The sequence below is a fragment of the Conger conger genome, chromosome 11 (assembly GCF_963514075.1).
Source record: "Conger conger chromosome 11, fConCon1.1, whole genome shotgun sequence".
In the NCBI taxonomy this organism is placed as follows: domain Eukaryota; kingdom Metazoa; phylum Chordata; class Actinopteri; order Anguilliformes; family Congridae; genus Conger; species Conger conger.
This window is the reverse complement of record NC_083770.1, coordinates 42,408,950-42,430,529: the sequence shown is the minus strand read 5'-3', so window position 1 is coordinate 42,430,529 and position 21,580 is coordinate 42,408,950. Positions and strand designations below refer to the sequence as shown.

At 45.5% G+C, this 21,580-nt stretch overlaps 1 protein-coding gene across 2 annotated transcripts in view; it reads left to right on the top strand.

Annotated features, from left to right (window-relative positions):
- The window catches only part of LOC133140004 (regulator of G-protein signaling 3-like), a 128,664-nt gene that overhangs the window by 16,188 nt on the left and 90,896 nt on the right, over positions 1-21,580 (top strand). For both annotated transcript variants that reach the window (XM_061259503.1, XM_061259504.1), the window contains 3 exons: positions 2,354-2,414; positions 4,323-4,413; positions 18,844-18,911. In XM_061259503.1, the coding sequence (XP_061115487.1) occupies positions 2,354-2,414; positions 4,323-4,413; positions 18,844-18,911 (220 nt within the window). The remainder of the gene's footprint in view (positions 1-2,353; positions 2,415-4,322; positions 4,414-18,843; positions 18,912-21,580) is intronic.

The following is a 21,580-nucleotide window of genomic DNA, read 5'->3' as shown; positions in this document are numbered from 1 at the left end:
GCCATTCTTGTGCCTGAATGCTCAGCATACATGGAGAGGGAGAGTTTATTTATTTATTTTTTAAGCCAATTAAATAATTTGACCAGAGGGGGAAGTCTGCCCCCTACTGGCCCCCCAGCACCACTTCCAGCAGCAACTTAGGATATCGCTGTCTCTCTCAGCTATGGGGTCTTCTAGAAAACCTGTTTATAACTAGCTGTGAAGCTTGCGCTGTGTGTTTGACTGGAAGCATTATTGTCTTTCCAACATATACCAGGAAAAGGGCTTCAGGAAACCCTGTTCCCCTTTTTTCCCCCAGAAAAGCCCTGAAGGTGATGCTGGGAAATTCAGTTACATCACCTATATGCAAGCGTAACTGTCACTCGGGGAGAAAGTGCATCTTCATTCCCTCATTTAAAAGCCATTGACATTTCAGCCTTCCTGCTGCCTTAAACAGCATTACCACAGAAACGGCCAAGGATTGGAACTAATAAAATTGCAAAATATTTCTACCACTCTGTTGTTTCAGAAGTATTGCGAATAAAAAAAGAATAAAAGGCAGAGTTTTATGTACAGGTGATGGCATGAGACAGAAGGAGCCCAGAAGCAGATCTGTGTGAAAGCACATTTATTGCAAAACAGAAAAGGCTGCATGCGGTACATGGGGAATGGAAAGAATATCGCGGAATACAACATTCTCGGGAGTTGTTCTGTCTCACGCTGTCTGCTAAGTGACTGCAATGCAATGCAGAGTGCGCAATGCTTAGTTTGGAATAGAGAATGCAGAATATAGAATGCAAATCTACATGCAGAATGAATGTGAAGACTGCATGATGCTAATGGACAGTGCAGATTATACAATGCAGAATGCAAAATCTAAGATGCAGAACTGTGAATGGAGAATGCAGAATCTGGATCTCAGAATGAAACTCTTCGATGTGGAATGCAGCTACAACATCCACACTTCCAATGTGAGGAAATTCATATAATGTGACTCTTGCTTATAATTACATTTAAATTCTTCAGAGTTGTATCCCCCCCCATATTTGTCTGCCAACTAATTCCCAGAACAAAGTGGTGACAGACAGATGGAAGTCCTTGCCACTTTGTGATTAATTATACTGTGTGACAGAGATTCGGAATCCCATCAAAATTATTTTCTTTGACCATCGAGAACAGAAAATCCTGATTGTTTTCTCTAAAGATGCTCATTGAATTTCTGTGGCTGGGCCAACATCTTGAGGCGGGTTGATTTTGAGGCGGGTACGAGGATCCTCTGAACTGCCTGCTGAGGTGTGGATAGGAGTTTAAATTTGTTTCGTTATTTAACCTGAAAGAATTTAGACATGTGGTGGCAACTTCTGGAAACGTCTATCTGGGTATCTGGGTAATTGACAGCCGAGGGGAAGGTTTTCAGTGTGACACTGACGTCAACACGCCGCTTGTCCGGCCAAGTGCTTTCCCTGCGTTTCCCCCGGCAACATTCACACCTTACGTGTCGCGGGCTATTCTCGGAAACCGCTCAATCTTTTAATATGATGTGCTTGGCAGGATTCGATAATTGTTTTTAAAGCTGTCACTTGAGAATGGGGGGGGGGGGGCGGGGGGGCGGAGAGGGGAGAGAGTGATTTCTCAGGAGAGGGGGAAGCAGAAGGAGGTAGTGGTCGTGGGGGAGCTGAGCTTCTCATTGGCTCGCTGGATGATGTGAGTCGCCCACCCTGCCTCTGCTCTGGTGACATTTGTGTCTCCAGCGCTGACCTGCCTTTCCTGGAGGGGGAAGTGGCGAACCTGATCGCTCAGGTTTATTGCTTAGTAATTAAGCCTTTCACAAGCGTTATTGTTCATGGAAACGGAAGCATGATTTATAGCCAGAACGGGACGTTATGCCCGTCTCGGTGTATCACAGCCAGGGCATATCTTGTGCTGTGTCCATCAGGGTCTTGAGCACTCTGCTTTTACTGCCTGACCTGGCTAGCTGTTCCACACATTACATTTCTGTGTGGAAAATATCCATGTGAAATTACCTGAATACCTGAAACTGATTTCTCCCTACAGCGTGCCCCCTTGGCTGACAAAACTCACAAAATGTCTTTTGCTCCTCAACTTTGTTGATCTCATTTGAAATTGTAAACCTCAATTACACAATGGCGTAACCTATTCACGTGTGTAAATACAAGGGCTTGCTTCCTGTGCAATTGTTTGACGCCAGCGCGTATTGAAGGGATGACTGTTCACAAAGGAATTCACAAAGCTGTCTGTTGAATTTGCTTTTAAGGCTAATGTTCTTTGTACGTTTGTTGTTCTACACGTATATCTGTGGAGGCGAAAGTGTCTGCTCCTTTCCCAAGATGCATTTCCCTGTGTGTCTCTGCAGGCAGAGCGAGTTCCTGGGCTGCATGAGTTTTGGGGTGCGCTCTCTCATCACCGCGGCGAAGGTGCGTATCGACTGCGGCAGTGCTTGACGGACGGGCGGGTGGGGGTTGAGTTTAGGGGAGCCTTCACTCCACTGTCTGTCTGACAGTGTGTTTCCCAGAGGTCTGTTTAAACTGTGAGAGAAAAGGCTTCTGTTGGACTGTAAGCAGAACAGCCTCCACACAACACGGTGTTGTGTGGAGCTCTCTCTGCACCCCTCTCTGCACCCCTTCTCCCATCTCTCCTTCCCCTACTGCCTCTGCTGGGCACATTCACTCCTTCAGTATTACAGCGTAGCTGTGGTTGTCGGGGGAACCAAATACAATGTCTTCTAGCGTGCTGACTGAAGGTCAGCCTTAAGGCCCATCCACACCTATAACTAAAACCATAACCATAACTATAACAATGTGAGTATCCACACTGCTGAACCATAACGTTCTGTAAATGGCATCTCCGTTATGGCGATGCCATTTTACATGTGGCATCGCCCTGTAAATTTGGTTACATTTTGTTTGATTGTCACTGTTTTATTGTTCATGCAGCTGGAAAGAAATTCTTCAAAGTGATCCCAGCGATATTGTTTGTCACTGTTTGCTGTCTTTATGGTTGTGATGTTGAGCTCTGCCATCCACTTCAGTTACAGAGACTACATATTTATACAGTAGTTATTGTTTTAGTTATCGTTCTTGGTGTGCATGGGCCTTTACACTCCATTGTCCCGCAGCAGAGTGTCCACTACCGTGTCCACTACGCACTTCGGGCCATTACAGGAAGAGATTAAAAAAGGAAAAAGACTATAGGGTCATGTGCAGGCTACTCGATCCAAAATTGTACGTTTCATTGTAAAATACTGGCAGCTTTACTGGATTGCCAGAACTTTACTGTATAAATAAGAGTAACAATATGTTAAAGGTACGGTAGCGGGCGGAACATTCATTATTTTCCTACTTTTTTCTTTTCAGTGATTCACACTTTTATGAATCTTCTGAGTTTGTTCTGAATTTTGTTCCGGTATGGTCTTTATTTTGGTAGTGCGGCATTTCAATAATTAATGATGGGAAGTATTATTCAGTGTAATGCTTACCTTACCTTTTCCTCAGAGCTCGATATCATTAAGGTTTAACCTCCTGCTCCAGTTCCAGTTATGCACATTCCTTGTGTGATTGACTGGTACTCTGAAGTTAGTTTTTTTATAGACATTGTGGCAGTGTTTCACAGAGTCTGCATGGTTTGAAACCATGCTGCAGGATCACGGTCAGCAGAGGTGGAAAGTCCAGGGGTCAGTCCTGCTGCGTGTTTCTTCCACCTATGAACTCAGCCAGCTGGATTCATGAATTAGTCTTACCTCCTGGCTGAAGAATTGTGCTAATAATTGGCAATTAGAGATTGTTGGCACAAAATACCGGGGAGGACTTTTACTTTCTGAACCTGGATTTTGTACCTCTAGTGGCCAGGGCAAGCCTGCCTGGAAGTCTTTCTCTAACGAACAGCCGTGTGACTGCACTGTGGCTGAGCATCAGCTGCTGGAGTGGGATGAACTGTCAGCGTACAGGGATCACAGAATCCAAACGGGGGGCCGGGGGCCAGGGGCGGGTTTGCTTGCTGGGGGGGGAGGGGGGGGTGGGAGCTCAGCCATGGTGAAGAACATCTTCAGACTATGGCACAGATATTTAATTACCAACATCGAGCCTTTGGTACAATTCTCTCTCTCTTTCTCTCTCTCTCTTTCTCCCTCCCTCTCTCTCTCCCTCTCCCTCTCCCTCTCTGTCTGACTCGTTCTGTCTCTGTCTCTCTCGCTGTCTCTCTGACTCTCTCCCTCTCCCTCTCCCTCTCCCACTCTCTCAGGCGAGGCAGACACACCGCCTGGCATTCTCTGTGTCAGTGCAGTGCTGACTGTAGCTCGCACTCTGTGCGCGTGTGTTGTGTTGTAGGAAGTAACCGGCTGGTATTACCTCCTGGGGGAAGACCTTGGCCGGACCAAGCACCTGAAAGTGGCCTCACGGCGCCTGAAACCTGCCTCCGGTGAGTGGGGAAAACTGGGACTTGTTGGGGTGTGGGGTGGGGGTGAGGGGGGTTGGGTTGTGGCTGTGGCTGGGAGATTAGGGCATTGGCATAGTTTTCAATGGAGGTGGGGGTACATGGGTTCAAGAGTCGGCGATGTGGGTTTGATTGGCTGAATTGGGATGGCATTCATGTGAAATTAGTCTGAGCACTCTTTCCTCACCCCTGTTTCAGGCACCTGTGCACCTCTATGCGCTGCTCTGTTTGAGGCGGGCACAGGGAGACGTTACTCTGGTGTCCTTGCTGTGAGCGGGGTCCATTTGCGCAGCAGTTTTCGGTCTGTAGCGGGGACTCTAATCTGGCGTCTAAACTGGCTGACTGAAAGGAACAGGGGACTGTTCAAGGTGGCAGTTATTTTTTGTGACTCTCTCAGCAGTTTACCCTGGAGAAATCCTAATTCTGTAGTGGTCTGGTTCAACTGTGCTCTTTACGTTTCTTATCTTTATCACCAGTGGCATCTCATGAGATCAGAATTGGTGGGGCACAATTTTCCTTTAAACTAATCATTGACCTCAACCTGTTTTTTTGTTTGTTTTTTTTTTCATTTTCATTGATTAACATGCATGCCAATGATCTGTCTAATTAATCGGAAATTAACACGTAGTTCCGTGTTAAATGATGATGCAGTTTAGAAAAATATGTTTTAAGCACTAAGCAGTGGCAGAGACTTCCCCTAATTTTCCTTGAGTATCAATACAACGATTAATTCCGAAAATACTCAGTACCATCAGATATAGCCAGCTCTGTCCAATTAGGCAGTTTAGTAGCATATGCCTTATGCATATTCATATGATGTAAAATATTCCAGATTTCTATTTGCATTACAAATCTGTGCATATTTTATCAACATTATTTGCAGACATACACTGTTCAAAAGTTTGGGGTCACCTATCTCTTTTTCTGTTTTTCCTGTTTTTCCACTGAGTTCAACAGGAAAATATGTCAGGAGGAACAATTCCTGTAATATCTACTGCATATCTGGCTGCAGCATGATGGTTTGAGGCTCATCTGATACCTTGGACTCTTGATGACGTAAAGCCATTTAGCCAACAAATGTGTTCCATACTGTATTAGCATAACTTACAGCTGAATCTAGTTCCACCCCCCAATTCCCTTTGAGATCCATTCAAATGCAAAGTATTTAGTATTGCTTGTAGGACAACTTGAAAATAAGATATCCAGGCTCTGATGATGTTGATGGGTCACAGACATCAATAAGTCATGGCATGCAAAGGATATGCAACAAAATACAAAACATGACTATTTTATTTGACATTATGTTAATTTGTCTCAATGGAAAAGATCTGCAATGAGTAGATTGTATACATTATTGCTGCTTATTCTGAGAGCTAACACAACAGATAACAGAGTAGTGTATCTTTTTTTGTAGGCTAGGCTACTTAGTGATTAAAACTGATTTTAACAGATAAATTAAATTCATGATTCAAGACAAAGAAGTGTGTTACTTGCAGTTACAGGCACACCTGCCGTAGGGGGAGTTCAGCGAAACCCCATCCCTCCCCAGGACGATGCCTCATGCTCGTGGAGAAAACGCTGCCGGTAACGGCACACTGTACATCCAGTATTCACTGTTCTGTACGGGACGGAATTTGTACAAGGGGGAGGGATCCTCTTCATTTGATACTTCTCGTCTTCCTGAAATGGACGCCTTTAACCTTGACTTTGCGTGCAGTTTCCTGTCCCATCTGGCCTGCCCATAGCTTCCAGTTAAGGAAGCAGGGGAGCCTACGATCAATATCGCCCCTGTTATAATAATCAGACCTTTTTAAATAACTTAGCCAGCGTGTGTCACTCGCAAATGCCTTCCTTCGCATCAGTCCAGACTCTAGGCCAAGGATCAGCAACTCACGGTCTTCAAGGGCTGACAACTGCTGCTGGTTTTCCACCCTCCCTTTACCTGGGAGTGAGGTGTGATGACAGTCTGGCCAATCAGTAGCACTAATCACCCAGAAGAAAGGAAAACCCAGGCTGGATTTGGATTTGGCCAGAGTTGATGATCCCTGCTCTACGTAAATAGTCGTCTCCTTGGATCAGAAGCTTTTATTACTTTGAGAAAAAAAAACCCCGTCTACCCCCAATGTGAACACCTCCGGGCTTAAGTAGGCTCTTGAGGGTGTAGAATGGTTTCCAAATTAAGTTGAGAACTTCCCTGCAGCTGACCTGGATGTCCCCGTTCAAACCATTTCTTTTTGGAGAAAACTGGCTGGGGTGTTTTATTGCCTGTTGGACTTTATTCATACTTACTAACTCGTTGTCCTACTTTCAAACTTTGGATTCATTTGGAATTGTAAAAATTGACAACTGGATAGATGATTCGGATAGATGACTGTTTTTATTTGCACTCAGTTTACTGTGTTGACTGTTAGGATCACCTTGTTTCTAGGTCTTATTATGGATTTGATTTGATAAGCTGTATAAAAATGATAAACTTTAAGCTTTAATGATGCAGGTTGCAGTGCCACAACGTTCATGAATCTTCATGCAGACTTGAACACGAATAATAGTAATATGTATGTTTGTAAATTATATTAAGATAAACACACAAAAATAAGTAATACTGGAATAAAATAAGTAAAAATATATTTTAAGAATTACTATAATGGTTTAAAATGTTTAAATTGTTTAAAATAATACACCAAAGTGCTATATAAGATCAGGAATGCAATTCTGTTCTTTCGATGCCTGAGTGGCTTCCTTTTTTATGAACCTCAGTGGGTTTAAACGGTATTATCTGGTGCCTAGAAATTGCTTGTATTAATTTGATTTGGGCATATTTTAAGTTTTTACATCCGATGTCTGTTCCGCTCTCAGGATATCAGTATAATGTTGATTCTCTGAAATTATTCCCAGAATTGTTGGTAGTTTATTGTATTATACATTATGAAAAAAAAAAAAAATAGTTTCCTTTCGCATTATTGTGAGCTATTTCTTTAGTGTTAAACTTGGATCCGGGCCAGAAACTGGTTGGAAGTCTGTCTGTCAAACTTGCAACCTGCTCGTCCAGCAGGCCTACGTGATGCCGATAAGCGTGCTTTCACACCAGCCTTGCTTGGTGGGGACCAGTCAGACGTTTCCTAAGCTCATTTTGACAGGTGTGAAACCTGCAGCTCGCACCAAACGAGCAAACCACGGTTTGCGAAACAAAAACTGGTGTCAGTCCTCTTCCACATGAACCCTGCTGCACGTTATCCACAGTAATCACAGGTGATGTGGAGAATACTGTAGGAAAGGAAAGCATACAGGATAGATTTACCTGTGACAAACCAGAGCAAGGAGCCGCAGACCAAGTGCCTTCTCCAAATATGGGCTGGCGGTTACGTAAGGGAGCAGTTGGAGAAAATCCATTTAAATACGGATACGTTTATGATATTTAGTTGGAAGCTGAGCGTGAGGCGATTCGATAGAACTGACAAACCAACGCTGCATTAAAACTTGAGTGAATTAATTAGTGCATCAGAATTACAACGGTTACCCGCCCCTTCTTTACTTTTTAGCGTGTATGCTGACCAATAAACGGAGGACTTTTACGGGATTGATCGTCTTTGGAACCGTTCCAAAGTGGCAATTCTGAAGGAAGGCTTGCCTTCTTAGCAATGCATCCTATTTATAGCAGCAGATCGGGGAATGTGACTGTTCAGCACCAATGTGTGCTGCTGGGAGGGCTGCCAGATTAAAAGCAATAATGGTGCATACTACATTTCTCCTGCAAAGTTAAGCGAATGTGTATGACTGAACTCAAATCCCCCCACTGAATTTCTGGCCAATCAACACCCATCACTTCATCCTGTTCCTCAAGTCCCTGGCAGTCCACCAGGGGGCACAAACAGGAGGTGCCGTCTTACTGTATTAAATGGCAATTGACTTGCTTTGGCTGTAAGCCCAGCTTATATTGCATAGCTCATGTCCAGGGTTAACCAGTTTAGTGATTCCGCATTGATTTTTTTGATGGATTCTTTTGAGGGATCTACAGAAGTGTGTGCATGCTGTGAAAAGCAAACAATGTCTTACAGCAGATGAAATCTTAGATGTGTAAGAGCAATGACTATGTTTGACAAGTATGACCACATTATGTTCGATAGCTTCACTGTTACTCCTTCAATAGAAAACACACACACACACACACACACACACACACACACACACACGCACGCACACACACACATATATATATGCCCTTTCACATTCATGTACCAAATGCAAACAAATATTTGTTATCTGTAAATATGTAAATAGAATAAAACTGTCTCATCAGAAACTGTTCTTAACATAACTAATGTATATCAATATAAATATCATATGTGTATTCTGTATCCATTGTAGAATGAGAATGAGACATGAATATTAGATATGCCGAATATGTGAGATGAAAATATTGAATAGAGAGCCATACGTCTTCACACTGCTTGTAAAACTGCTTTTGGAAAATTGCCATCTGATGTTTTTTTTCTTCATTACTGTAGAAGCAGAGCTGTTGATCTCTCAGCTGTGAATAAATGGCTTCCGTGTTTGGCATGCTTGATGCACACAGTATAGCAAATACAAATATCAAGGTGCAAATATGGTTATGTTCTGGAAGAATGTCCAGTCAATTCTGTGGTTTCACAGAGAAGTGTGGCTTCTTTTGTTTTTGAGATGTACTGTGTTAGAGGGGGGCCGGTCAATGGATCTGTCGTGGGTTTTAAACTGCAGATCTCACCATCCATATGGCAGGACAAGGGACACAATTACCACCCAGCCAGCCAGACGGTCGCATATGTCTTGGGGTGAAGTGACTTTTATGTAGTGTACTCCCTATGCCTCCCTATCCCTATGCATAATATCACCAAAAACTAACTTTTTTTTCTTATTTGCCCAGCCTACATTTCTGCTTGTGTTAAGTATCATTTAGGGATATCATATCAGTTTCATAGGTCCAGGGCACAGCTTTCTAACTCAGGATTCCATCACTTAATTTAGGACAGTGCAACAATTTAGGACAATACCACACCAAAAATAATGAGGTTCCAGACAAAACTGCGCTCAAGTTACTGGAGTCTGTTTTTCAGAGTGAACTAAATTGACCAAATTTGCAATGAATATGTTGCCAAGGTGATGGCTAATGGGGGCTCCAGCAAACAAACAAGCTGAGACTAGCTTTGCTGTAAATTTAACAACATTCACAGTGGCATCGTGTGCGAGGCAGAACCTTTGAAAATCTCACGCTGAATTTTTAGCTGCCCAATTAGAGAATATAATTTATGTTTGCATTTACCCAGTGCGACTCGCTGATAACTGAAGAAAAGTTGTGCTATACCTCTCTAAAATCTGATTGTGTCACAGAAACATCCAGGTCAATTGCAGAGATAAGTACAAGACTGTTACAGGCTGGGTTTATTTGCCGGTGCTAGTTTTTCATCTTGCTATCCAGTGGGGCATTAATGGCAGTCCCTGAAGATTAACTTAAAGATACACTGTCTCTCCGCAGTAGGCTGGGGGTAAGCAGAGTATACAGTAACACAGCATGAGAGAAAGGAAGGGGCGGGGGCTCTTTAACAAGTGGTGGGGTCAGAGGTCACCATGTTCATCTGAAAACAGGAGCCTGAATCCCGTTTATACCATCACAATAAACCCAGGACAGGTAGCTCTCTTCCTGACCGACAAAACAGGTGACCTTTGACCTCTGGTGAATTGCCTTCCTGAAAAAATTGCGCTAGTGTGTCAGAGATTCAGCCGGTGTTGTAACTGCCTCCCTGGCTCTCCTGTTAAGTTCTCCCGATAAGAATATGCCTTGTTGTATTGCACTTGAGGCCTGGGAAGTCATGACTTTGTTACTTTTCCCTTTTGGGATAGAAAAAACAAAACCGAACAATCTCATGCCTACTGCATAGTCATGAATGCTGGCTTTTGGGGCATTATGCAAGAAATTAAATTACAGAGACACACGCACACACACACACAGAGGAAACTGGGGCTTGTTCTTTTTGTGTGGTATCTGTTGTTTGTCTCTTTGGGAGGTGGAATGACATGTCTCTGTGTTAGGGATAGCCCATGTGGATATGGTTCATTTGCGCTCTACCCCCTGGATAGTCTCTGCAAATTGGGTGAGTCCAGACTGTCACAGGAAGTGGGGGAAAAAGAGGCAGAGCGAATCGGATTTGGCACCTCAGTCTGTCAGTCATTCCAACGAGTTGATCCATCCATCAAATTTATCAATACAGTGCTCTTAAGGGCAGTTATTACTGAGCGCAAAACCCAATGCACTACAGTTGTATAATGCAGAGTTGTACAGAAGGCTAGGCTGAAGAAAAGGACATTAATAATGTCAATAAAAAAAACAATGGTGACAGAAAACTGAAGAGGAAAAGGAACAGAGGGGGAAAGAGAAGAGCTGCGGCTGGGAAAGGGGCTGCCTCTCTGCTGCCTCTGGGCTAGGTCTGCTGTCTCTCCTGCCTCTCTCCTGCATCTCTGCTGTCTCTCTCCTGCCTCTCTGCTGCCTCTGGGCTGGGTCTGCTGTCTCTCCTGCCTCTCTCCTGCATCTCTGCTGTCTCTCTCCTGCCTCTCTGCTGCCTCTGGGCTGGGTCTGCTGTCTCTCCTGCCTCTCTCCTGTCTCTCTCCTGTCTCTCTCCTGTCTCTCTCCTGCCTCTCTCCTGCCTCTCTCCTGCCTCTCTCCTGCCTCTCTCCTGCCTCTCTCCTGCATCTCTCCTGCCTCTCTGCTGCCTCTGGGCTGGGTCTGCTGTCTCTCCTGCCTCTCTCCTGCATCTCTGCTGTCTCTCTCCTGCCTCTCTGCTGGGTCTGCTGCCTCTCTCCTGCCTCTCTCCTGCCTCTCACCTGCCTCTCTGCTGTCTCTCTCCTGCCTCTCGGCTGGGTCTGCTGTCTCTCCTGCCTCTCTCCTGCCTCTCTCCTGCATCTCTGCTGTCTCTCTCCTGCCTCTCTGCTGGGTCTGCTGTCTCTCTCCTGCCTCTCTCCTGCCTCTCACCTGCCTCTCTGCTGTCTCTCTCCTGCCTCTCTGCTGCCTCTGGGCTGGGTCTGCTGTCTCTCCTGCCTCTCTCCTGCATCTCTGCTGTCTCTCTCCTGCCTCTCTGTTGTCTCTCTCCTGCCTCTCTGCTGGGTCTGCTGTCTCTCTCCTGCCTCTCACCTGCCTCTCACCTGCCTCTCTGCTGCCTCTGGGCTGGGTCTGCTGTCTCTCTGCTGTCTCTCTGCTGTCTCTCTGCTGCCTCTCTGCTGCCTCTCACCTGCCTCTCACCTGCCTCTCTCCTGCCTCTCTCCTGCCTCTCTGCTGCCTCACTGCTGCCTCACTGCTGCCTCACTGCTGTCTCTCACCTGCCTCTCTGCTGCCTCTGCTGTCTCTCACCTGCCTCTCTGCTGCCTCTCTGCTGCCTCTCTGCTGCCTCTCTGCTGCCTCTCTGCTGCCTCTCTGCTGCCTCTCTCCTGTCTCTGGGCTGGGTCTGCTGCCTCTCGGCTGGGTCTGTGCGGTTCAGCTTTTGACTGAGAGCTCAGTCGCACTGCTGCGCAGCAGGCAGCTCTGAAGCTGATCCGTACAACATTTCTTCTGTCATCGGTGATGATCGCAAAAAAAAGTTTTAAAAAAAGTAGTCTTTCCCGCTGTGCCTCCCACATCCCACATGGGGAGCTCAGCTTGCCCTACATTGTACCAGCTCAGAAGCTGTTGACTGTCTTCCACGAGTTCCACAATGCTGTGCGAACGCTAGCTCCAGTCATTTCTCACCAATGGACCTGGGTCAAATATGTAATTTGTTTTTGATTCAAAATACTTTTCTGTGCTCGATTGATCTTGCCTGGCGCGATTGAGTGAACCAAGAGGACCAGACAAGCTCAGTAAAGCGTAGAAAAGTAATTTAATCCAAGACCATTTATGTATTTGACCCAGGTGTGCTCGCTGGAATCCCACAGCATGACACATTGGCACCACGAGAGCAGCAGTAACCCCAAGGCCAGACCGGGTCATGGGCTTCAACATGTGATGTGCAAGCTATAGGGCCCCTTCTCGAAGCTCTAATATTAATCTGGCGCCAGGCCCATGAGTCAGTAAGAGCAAGACATGATTAACTCCCCATAGAGCTTGCAGGGCAGTGGAGAAAGGTTATTGGTTCCCTACAGAGTTGGTTTAGAAAGGTCTGTGGAAGGCAAGACTTTATTGCTTTCCTACAGCTGGGATGCTAGAGTGGGCAGGGCAAAAGAGGGAGACTTAATTGTTTCCCAACAGAGTTGCTTTCGAGTTATGCCTGTGCACAAAGTGACCAAGTTTATTGGTTTTTGGTTATTGGTTGAGCTGTGTTTGAGATGTAACAAAAGTGGAAGATGATTGTCTCCTCATGGTTGCAATGCAATGTCCTGAGCCATGTCCGCAGCATACCCTGTTTCACAGATTTTCCAAAAACCGAATCGCATTCAGATATCGGTGTCGCCACACAGACTTAATCTGTGCAACATGCTGTCTGCTTCCTCAAACTCCACCTACGTTCTGCCGGCTGGAGAGGGCAGTAGGCCATCACTTCTTCTGTTTGCTCAGAACAAGATTGTCTCGAAATCGACCCCTCGGTCTTTAACAGTCCTCTGTACCGCCCGACAATTTCGGAAGTATTTATAGGACTGGTGGGAGATGAGGTGGCAGGGCAGTTGTCATTCTGTCATTCTGAAGTTACCAAAAACCTCGCTGGGTACCATTTTCTTTTATATCTCAGATGACTGCTTAATATCAATATCTGGTTAACTGTTGCTCTGGGTTTCAGTGTAGTAATCTGCATACTATCCGGAAATGTCAAGTTTGCTTAAGAATATTGTTTGTGTACTGTACTTGTGTATACAGTATGTGTGTAAACTGTGGAAAGATGACATGTATTGTCTATGTCTCTCAGATGGGGCTGTGAAGTGCTTTGAGGTCCTGACACAAAAAGCACCATAAAAATACAATATGTTGTAGTTATTGTCATCATTGTAATTATGTTAGATGGATAGACCTGTACATTTATTTATTTGATCTCAACCTGACCTAGTGAAGTCCGTTGTGGTTGAAATGTAGTCCTCCGTTGCACAATTTACATCATGGTTGATGTTTTGTCAAAGGCACTTTCTTAGTTTTATCCTTGCATTCGTCATTATCCGGATGTGTGGACACAATATTTTGTTGTACTGTATGTTTGGGAAGCTTAACATGATAAAATTACCACATTTGGAACACCCAGCCACAAACAGTGGTAACAATAAACAGGAAAGGAAAATAATATGCATGTAATGAATGCATGGGAAAGGAATGTGCTTTTCTGTTCGGCCGTAAGGAAATGGCTTTGTTTACTACTTATTTTGTTCACTCATTATTCCCTCTCCTCGGGTTCACAGCCGAAAGGCCTCCTCTCCCGCCGTCCCAGAATGCCGCTCTGCCAGCCCCGTGGCTCAGGACCCAGGGCCATCGGTTTCATATTTGAGTGTGCTTTTCCCAGCTGTTAGCCTGTTAGAGGAAGGCTTCTCCCCGCTGATCATCTCACTTCAGGAGGGTAATCCGGGCTGCTCTGCTTTGTAGGAGGGAGTGTTTAATCGTGTGTCCCAGGCCTGTGGTGGGCTGTAGTTGAGGTATGGATTGGTGGAAAAGCACGCCCATCGTGGCATGGCAGTGTTTTTTCCTGCTGGTGTTTTCACCGACCGAACGGGGGTGGAAAATGTATGTGAAAGGGCAGGATGTGCTATGACACGGACAGCCCCACCGCCGTGTGAGGCGGCAAGATGGGCATTCAGCTGGTGGTGAGGTCAACACTGGGTTTGACATTCTGAGGATTTAATTTTTACTTAGGTTGATGATTCTGAGCTTGGTGTTGAGGTTGACGTTGACGTTGACGTTAATGACGATGTTGAGGTGGATGTTAATATGGGAGTAAAGGTTGAGGTTGAGGTGGGGATGGGTGGGATGGGGGTTAACCTTAGCTTTTGTGTTCAGGGCATTAAACTGTTTGACTTTGGAGACCTTGGCCTCGTGGTGCCACCTCCTGTCTCTGCCTGTGTTCCACTGTGATGCGTAGAACCCGGTTCTTCCATGTGTTTCAAACCCACTCTGCAGGAAGCCACTACTTGCATCTTCTGTACCTTTCGATTCCCATGTGCAAACCTGGGATTCACCTGATGCACGTGAACAGGTGCTTGAACACGGTTCATCATACAGTACCTTATGAACAGCTCTGCAGTGTAAATGAACTCACTGTATACAGTGGAATAACGCTAGGCTACCCATGGCTGAAGGCGAGTGGGCCATAGGTAGCAAAGCGGTTATTTCACCATAATACCAAAGTGCAGTGCAGTTCTAAGGGGGTTATAGCTGCGGTCAACACACTGCCAGGGAATGAAAGATGCCCCCTTTGCAACGTTTCAGTGCAGGAAGTGATCACTCACCCTGAGGAGGGTTTCCTGTGGGCGTGGTCACTACGGGACACAGGATTTAAATTGTCCGTGCAATGCCCATCTGATAAATAAATAAAAATATTAACAGTTTCTTCTCTCAAAACAACTGGAGATTTTGACTTCTGCGGCAGCAGAACTGCAATGTCGCAATGGTGAGAATGTGGTGTGAGAATCAAATTCTTTGATTGTTTTGGATTCAGATACTTTTCTGTGCTCAATTGATCTTGCCTGTAGGGCAGCCTGTAGCGTAGTGGTTAAGGTAAATGACTGGGACACGCAAGGTCAGTGGTTCTAATCCCGGTGTAGCCACAATAAGATCCGCACAGCCGTTGGGCCCTTGAGCAAGGCCCTTAACCCTGCATTGCTCGAGGGGAGGATTGTCTCCTGCTTAGTCTAATCAACTGTATGTCGCTCTGGATAAGAGCGTCTGCCAAATGCCAATAATGTAATGTAATGTAATGCCTCATGTAATTGAGCCAACCAAAAGGACCAGAAGGAAGGGTTTGCACTTTTTGAGAGGATTTTATATGTTCCAATACACCAGACAAGCTCAGTAAAGCATAAAAAAATATCTGAATCCAAGACAATTATGTATTTGACCCAGGTCTTATATCCCTTGTGGTTTTTCCTCGCCCTGCTGTGTGAAACTCCGTTAGTGGGTGACGTGATGGAAGGAGACGTGGTGATCTGTCAGAGTGACAGCTCTGTCTCCAGGGTGAGAACGGAGGCCCCAGTCTCACGCCAGATGTGCCTTGATGTTAAAACCTGGTTTTGCAGTGGGGAACCACTCGGTGTCCACATTCCCCCTTTTTTACAGCACACGATGGAGCGTCATGTCCCGTCTGTGATCCCGTGCCAGAATCGCAGTGGAGCTTTTACCCTGGAGACTGCCTATGAGGCTGGAAGCTGCCTTTAGCTAACATTGTTTGGGCAAAAGGAGTCACACACCATTGTTGTTTAATGCTTTTGCTATAGACTACTTCTGTATCTGCGCCAGATACCAGTTACCAAACTCACCATGAAATGACCACTCTTGGAAGAGTAGCAGGGGGCTCCAGCCCAATAAAAGGTTTCATTTTAAATGCCTTTATTCAATATCCATTACCCCCCACAAGGGCCTGGTCTATGTATAGGTGACAAAGGCAGTTGCCTTGGGTGCCATCTATCTTGGGGGTGGCAACAAACAAAAAGGGGGAGGGGGAAAAAAGATAATTTCTTGGGTGGCAGAACAGCTAGAGCTGTGGCTGCACTTAAATCTTCATGAAAACTTCAATCTCCATCTTGTTGCTCTCCAGTAATTAAATCTGTGAGTATGGAAATCGCTGGTACTGTAATAATGTAATGTGCTCTGGCTTAGCCCACAGAAGGTTTGGATGTCAGAAGAATAGCCATCTGTGTGTGGGAGAAGCGAAGCTCTAGAGATTACCCTCCGGACTGAATTTTCACTAATGAAGGCATTCTTAAATGTAGTCTCATCTGTGCTCACCAAATTCTCCTCTTCTCTCCCAATTCTCTCTCTCTCTCTCTCTCTCTCTCTCTCTCTCTCTCTCTCTCTCTCTCTCTCTCTCTCTCTCTCTCTCTCTCTCTCTCTCTCTCTCTCTCTCTCTCTCTCTCTCTCTCTCTCTCTCTCTCTCTCTCTCTCTCTCTCTCTCTCTCTCTCTCTCTCTCTCTCTCTCCTCCTGTATCTTCCCTCATTATCACTCTCATGCCCTCTTTAAACTGCAGGGGTGTTGGTGGGGCAATGGTTAGAGGTATGCATTTAGCTGCTGTAGCTTTTTTATGTTTCTGTGAGTCAGGAGAGGTCTATTCCTGGTCCTGGGCAGCATTAAGCTGAATAATATGTAAACCGCAGCCGGTCCCACTCAATTTGGTCTGAAAGTGGATGCAGTGTTATGGGGTCTGGCCTCCTTAAAGATGAGCTGAAGTCCTCAATTTAGTCAATTGTACATACGCATACGAACAATATTTTTTTAGACTTCTGTTGTAGCCTATCCACTTAAGAGGTTTGACGCGTGTTTTCAGAGATGCTCTTCTGCTGATCTGTGGTTGTTTGCGTTACTGTCACCTTCCTGTCAGCTACAACCATTCTGGCCCTTCTCTACTGACCTCTCTCATTAACAACTGCTGCTCACTGGATGTTTTTAGTTTTTCGCACAATTCTCTGCAAACTCTAGAGACTGTTGTGCGTATAAATCCCAGGAGATCAGTTTAAAAAAATCCCCATTTTGACATTTGGTCAGGAGAACAGCTGAACCTCTTGACCATGTCTGCATGCTTTTATGCATTTAGTTGCTGCCACATGATTGGCTGATTAAATATTTGCATTACCAGCTGGTGTCCAGGTCAACCTAATGAAGTGCTCTGTGAATGTATATTCCAAAAAATTATTAAATTTATCATTAATTATTATTTACTATTTAAATTTTATTCATTGATGTCATCATTTACCAGCGGGTGTGTATTTAGATCAAATATCTGTGAATTTTCTGTTCCCCTGCAATCAATATCCTTTCAGGTAGCTGTGCGCATTCTTCCCCCCAGAGCCACAGGCTACAGCTCTGCTTCCCCCTCCTTTTTTAACTTCAGTCAAATCAACTCCCCACCCTCCAAAAATTCCCCCGAAAGGTCCGTTTCACTCACGTATATGTCATATTGTGGAAAATAGCGCTGTTCTAACTTCAGTTTCTGCTTACCTTTAACCTCTCATTTACAACCAGAACTGGATCAGTTGGACCAGAAGGTGGGGTTTGCACATGAGTGTATTTCATAAGTTCAAAATTTTACCAGACAGGCACAGTAAAGTGTAGAAAAGTATTTGAACCCAAAACACTTCCATATCTGACCCAAGTCTGTTTACGGCACAGAGAGGCACACCTCAGTTCCAGGGGAAAGTTATTATTGTTTGTGTAGCTATGTTGACCACTTCTTTTTTGAAGACAGTGTTGTTAGAATTGGGTTACTGTACATCAAGCTGTACAATGTAAACAAATTGCTTCCAGCTTGGCACCAACATGTACGTACATCATTCCACATCAAACAGTAGTGTCTGTGCTAAAAATCATCACTCCCTGGTTCACTTACTCATATAAGAGGCTCTGCTTCCTTGTGCAAAAACCTCCCCTTCCTCACAACAATCTTGGCTTCCTCATGCCAGAATCAAAAGTTCAAGAGTCAAGAATTACTTTATTTTCCCCAAGGGGAAAGTTGTCTCGGACAGGATACTGCATAAGTGTAACAAGTCTGTCACTTTTTGTTGCATGCAACAGTTGACAATGAAAGGGACTTAACCAGGGGAGTTAACCAATCACAGTGGCTGTGCAAGCTCTCTCGTCAGGCGCGAATGAGTGTGAACGGCTTGGTGAAATAGAGGGAGAGTGCAGTGGTGAGACAAAATGTTATCTGAGGGGGCAAAATAGGAGGGGGGGGGGGGGGGGGGGTGTTTCCAGCACAGCAAACTGTAGAATGCAAGGTAGAAGCCAGCAGCACTGTCTCCCAGCTGAATGGTGCCTCTATGGCCAATTATTAAAAAGACATTGTTGCCCTGGAGAGTGGTGGTATCTATGGTAACCTTCCAGGAATGTGTGGTTGTGGGGGGGGGGGGATAATGGTGTGGAGAGGAGGCGCTCTGGACCCTATCCTCTCTGGATGGACCAGGGGACAAGGAGAGGTGTGTCCGGAGTGCTCTGGCCTATTTGGGGGGGGGAAAAGTGCCGGCGTTCTCCTCAGTTTCCAGTCTCAAGATTGCCTTCTGCTGGCGTGGTCCACTCAGTATCAGTCTCAAGGAACACACTAACTCGGAGAAAGCTGTTCCTTTGTTTCGTTTTTTTGCGTGTTTAGAGGAGAGCGACCGCACCGGCTTTTCCCGCTTGAGATGCGTTTGGGCCTGAGGGCGAGGGACCTCCAGGCCTGTTTTTCAGTGTTTACGCGCTGAGATGTTTTGCGAGGGGAGCGTTTCAGCCCGCGACTCTTTCATCTTCCTTTCAGAAGCCGTGCTGTCGAGCCATGGTGCCGCGCTGGAGACCTCCAGCCCTGAGAACATGCAGTGTTTAACGGTGAGTGTCCTCTGCCCTGCGCGTCTTCAGCGGGTCGGCGCCTGTGTACTGTATGTGCGTGTTTTTATTTACCTGGGTGTGTTTAGGTGCCTGCGTGTGTTGTGCATCGCGTGGGTTCAATCCCGTAAGTCCAGAGATGCGTCTTGTTGAGGTTTTTTGTTTTATTCCAAATTTCCTCCCAATCTGGTAGCCAAATTTTGTACCCTGTTTATTATCAATTCCCATGTGCTGTTGAGGAAACACTGTTGGCTGGAATGAGAATGGACCTTGGCTGGCCGTGTCTTCTCTAGCCCCTGACCGTGATTCCGAAGTGATCAGGGAGGCTTACATGTGGTGTTCCTCCCCTGCCACTGTGGTGCATCTTGTTGAAGTTTGATGTCTGTTTTCCCTCATGAAGTAATGGCGCAGTGGTCATTTTGCTGAATATAATGGCGCGTTATGTTGGGGTAGTGCTGAGCAAACCTGGGTCAAATGCTGTATGTAATTGTTTTGGATTCAAATAATATTCTACGCTTTACCAAGCTTGTCTGGTGTCTTGGACAATACATATGAAATACTCTCAAAGTGGAAACAGGGCCTTCTCGTCCTGTCAATTGTTCCAGACGAGATCAATGGAGGATACGTCAGGACTATTCTGGATTTTGAGACAGTGTTTTGGCAAATTCATCGGATTCTTTGGCGCTCCAGTCAGTGTTTCCTAAGATTGTGAAATGTATGCTGAAAGACAGCCCTTTCTTTCGTTACACAAGGAACCTTCTGCGGGCCAGTGGCTCTGCTCGAGGAGCACTGTAATAAGGAACAAATAAGGAACTGTAATAAGGAACAAATACCAAGCCTTCACAGTGGTCAAACATTGACTCATTTCGTAGGCAGCAGCGTTGCTGGGTGACCATGGGATGACGCCATGCGGGGGGGCACGGTGAGGTCAGGGGGGCGTAGTGTCAGGGTGGCCCGGTGTGAATGCGGGACGAAACGCCGGATCCGCTGAGGCTCCTCACAGGGAACGATTCTTTGGAATGGCACCAATGCATCGGCTGGGGCGGCCTGTAGCGTAGTGGTTAAGGTACGTGACTGGGACCCGCAAGGTCGGTGGTTCGATGCCCGGTGTAGCTACAATGAGATCCGCACAGCCGCGCAGCCTTGGGCAAGGCCCTTAACCCTGCATTGCTCCAGGGGAGGATTGTCCTGCTTCAACTGTAATCAATAGTCTAATCAACTGCACGTCGCTCTGGATAAGAGCGTCTGCCAAATGCCATTAATGTAATGTAATGAATATTGAAGATTGAGAATGGCTTTATGACTGGCTTGCCTGATATATGTAGTGGTAGGCTCATAAGTACCTCTTAAATAAACATGTTGACATAAGCCTTTTAGAAAGGCAAAGTAAAAGAAACCCTGAGTTGACCATTTCAGTAACCATTTAAATGGGGCTGCTGGCACCCAAGTAGCCAAGGTGATTGTATGGGACCTTCAAGGGAGGTTGCTGTTCCAAGCACAAGTGTAGCTACAGTAAGATCAGTGCAGCTGTTGGGCCCTTCAGCAAAGGCCCTTAACCCCACATTGCTCCAGGGTTGGCCCCTGCTTAGTCTAATCAACTGGATAACTTTGGATAAATGCATCTGTAAATTACAGCCATTACAGCTAAATAATTGTAATGTCATGTAAATGACACTTGAGGTTTCCCAACCTACTTTTCAGACATTGTTGGAAATTAGAACATCGATATGTCAGAAAATGAAAATGAAACAAAATACCTTGGGTATAAGATCATGTACAATCTTACACAGGCAGGCTTTCTTTATTATACGTTGCTGTTCAACTTCAGGATTGCGTTCTGCTCAATGTCTTTTTTTTGGTCCTTTAATATTTCAAGTTGATATCAATATAATTATGACCTCTTATACTGTGAAACGTTATTGGTGGGAATGGTGTGGTCTACCAAGTTACATGATGTTTTTTTCATGAATTTTTGTTCTAAATTTATTTACAGTCGCAGTGAACAGGAAACCCTCATGTCATTTCTGTGACTGCTTGTAGAGGGGGTGGTGGAAATGACAGCACGTTTTTGTAAAACCGCGTCGAGACGCTTGTCAGCAGTGCGGATAATAAAACCGTCTGTGCTACTTCCTCAGTTCCATACCTCTGTCCCTCTTCTTTTTTTAAAGTTTTGGTAATGGCGGGCTTTATTTGTTCTGTGAGGAAGTGACTGTGGAGACAAAAGAAGTCTGGGTTTTATTATGGAGCTAAACCGCATGTACGCACTCACTGCTTCTGTTTCCAGAGCTGCCTTGTACAGCCTACAGTATATTGAGATGCCGCTAACACAACAGGAAACAACCGTCCTGCTGAAGCGACGTTCGCATCCCGGCTGCACATCAGCAGAATGGTCAGACGCAGCGGTGGTCCGGCTTGTCATAGGTGACATGTAATTGATATTCCTGGATTTTACCGTGGCTCGTTCCCAGACTTGAAGTGTAGTCGTCCATTTTTGTTGAGCGTTTGGAAGGGGAAAGTCCAGTTGTGAGAGTGGTGTCCTGCAATCCGTTAGCTTCCAGCAAGTTTAAGCCAGCATTATGTTTGCTGGTGAGTTGGCTTTAATCACAGTCTTGAGTTGGAGCCCTATCTACCGACACAAGCTCATGATTACTCAGACCTTTGTTAGAAAAGCA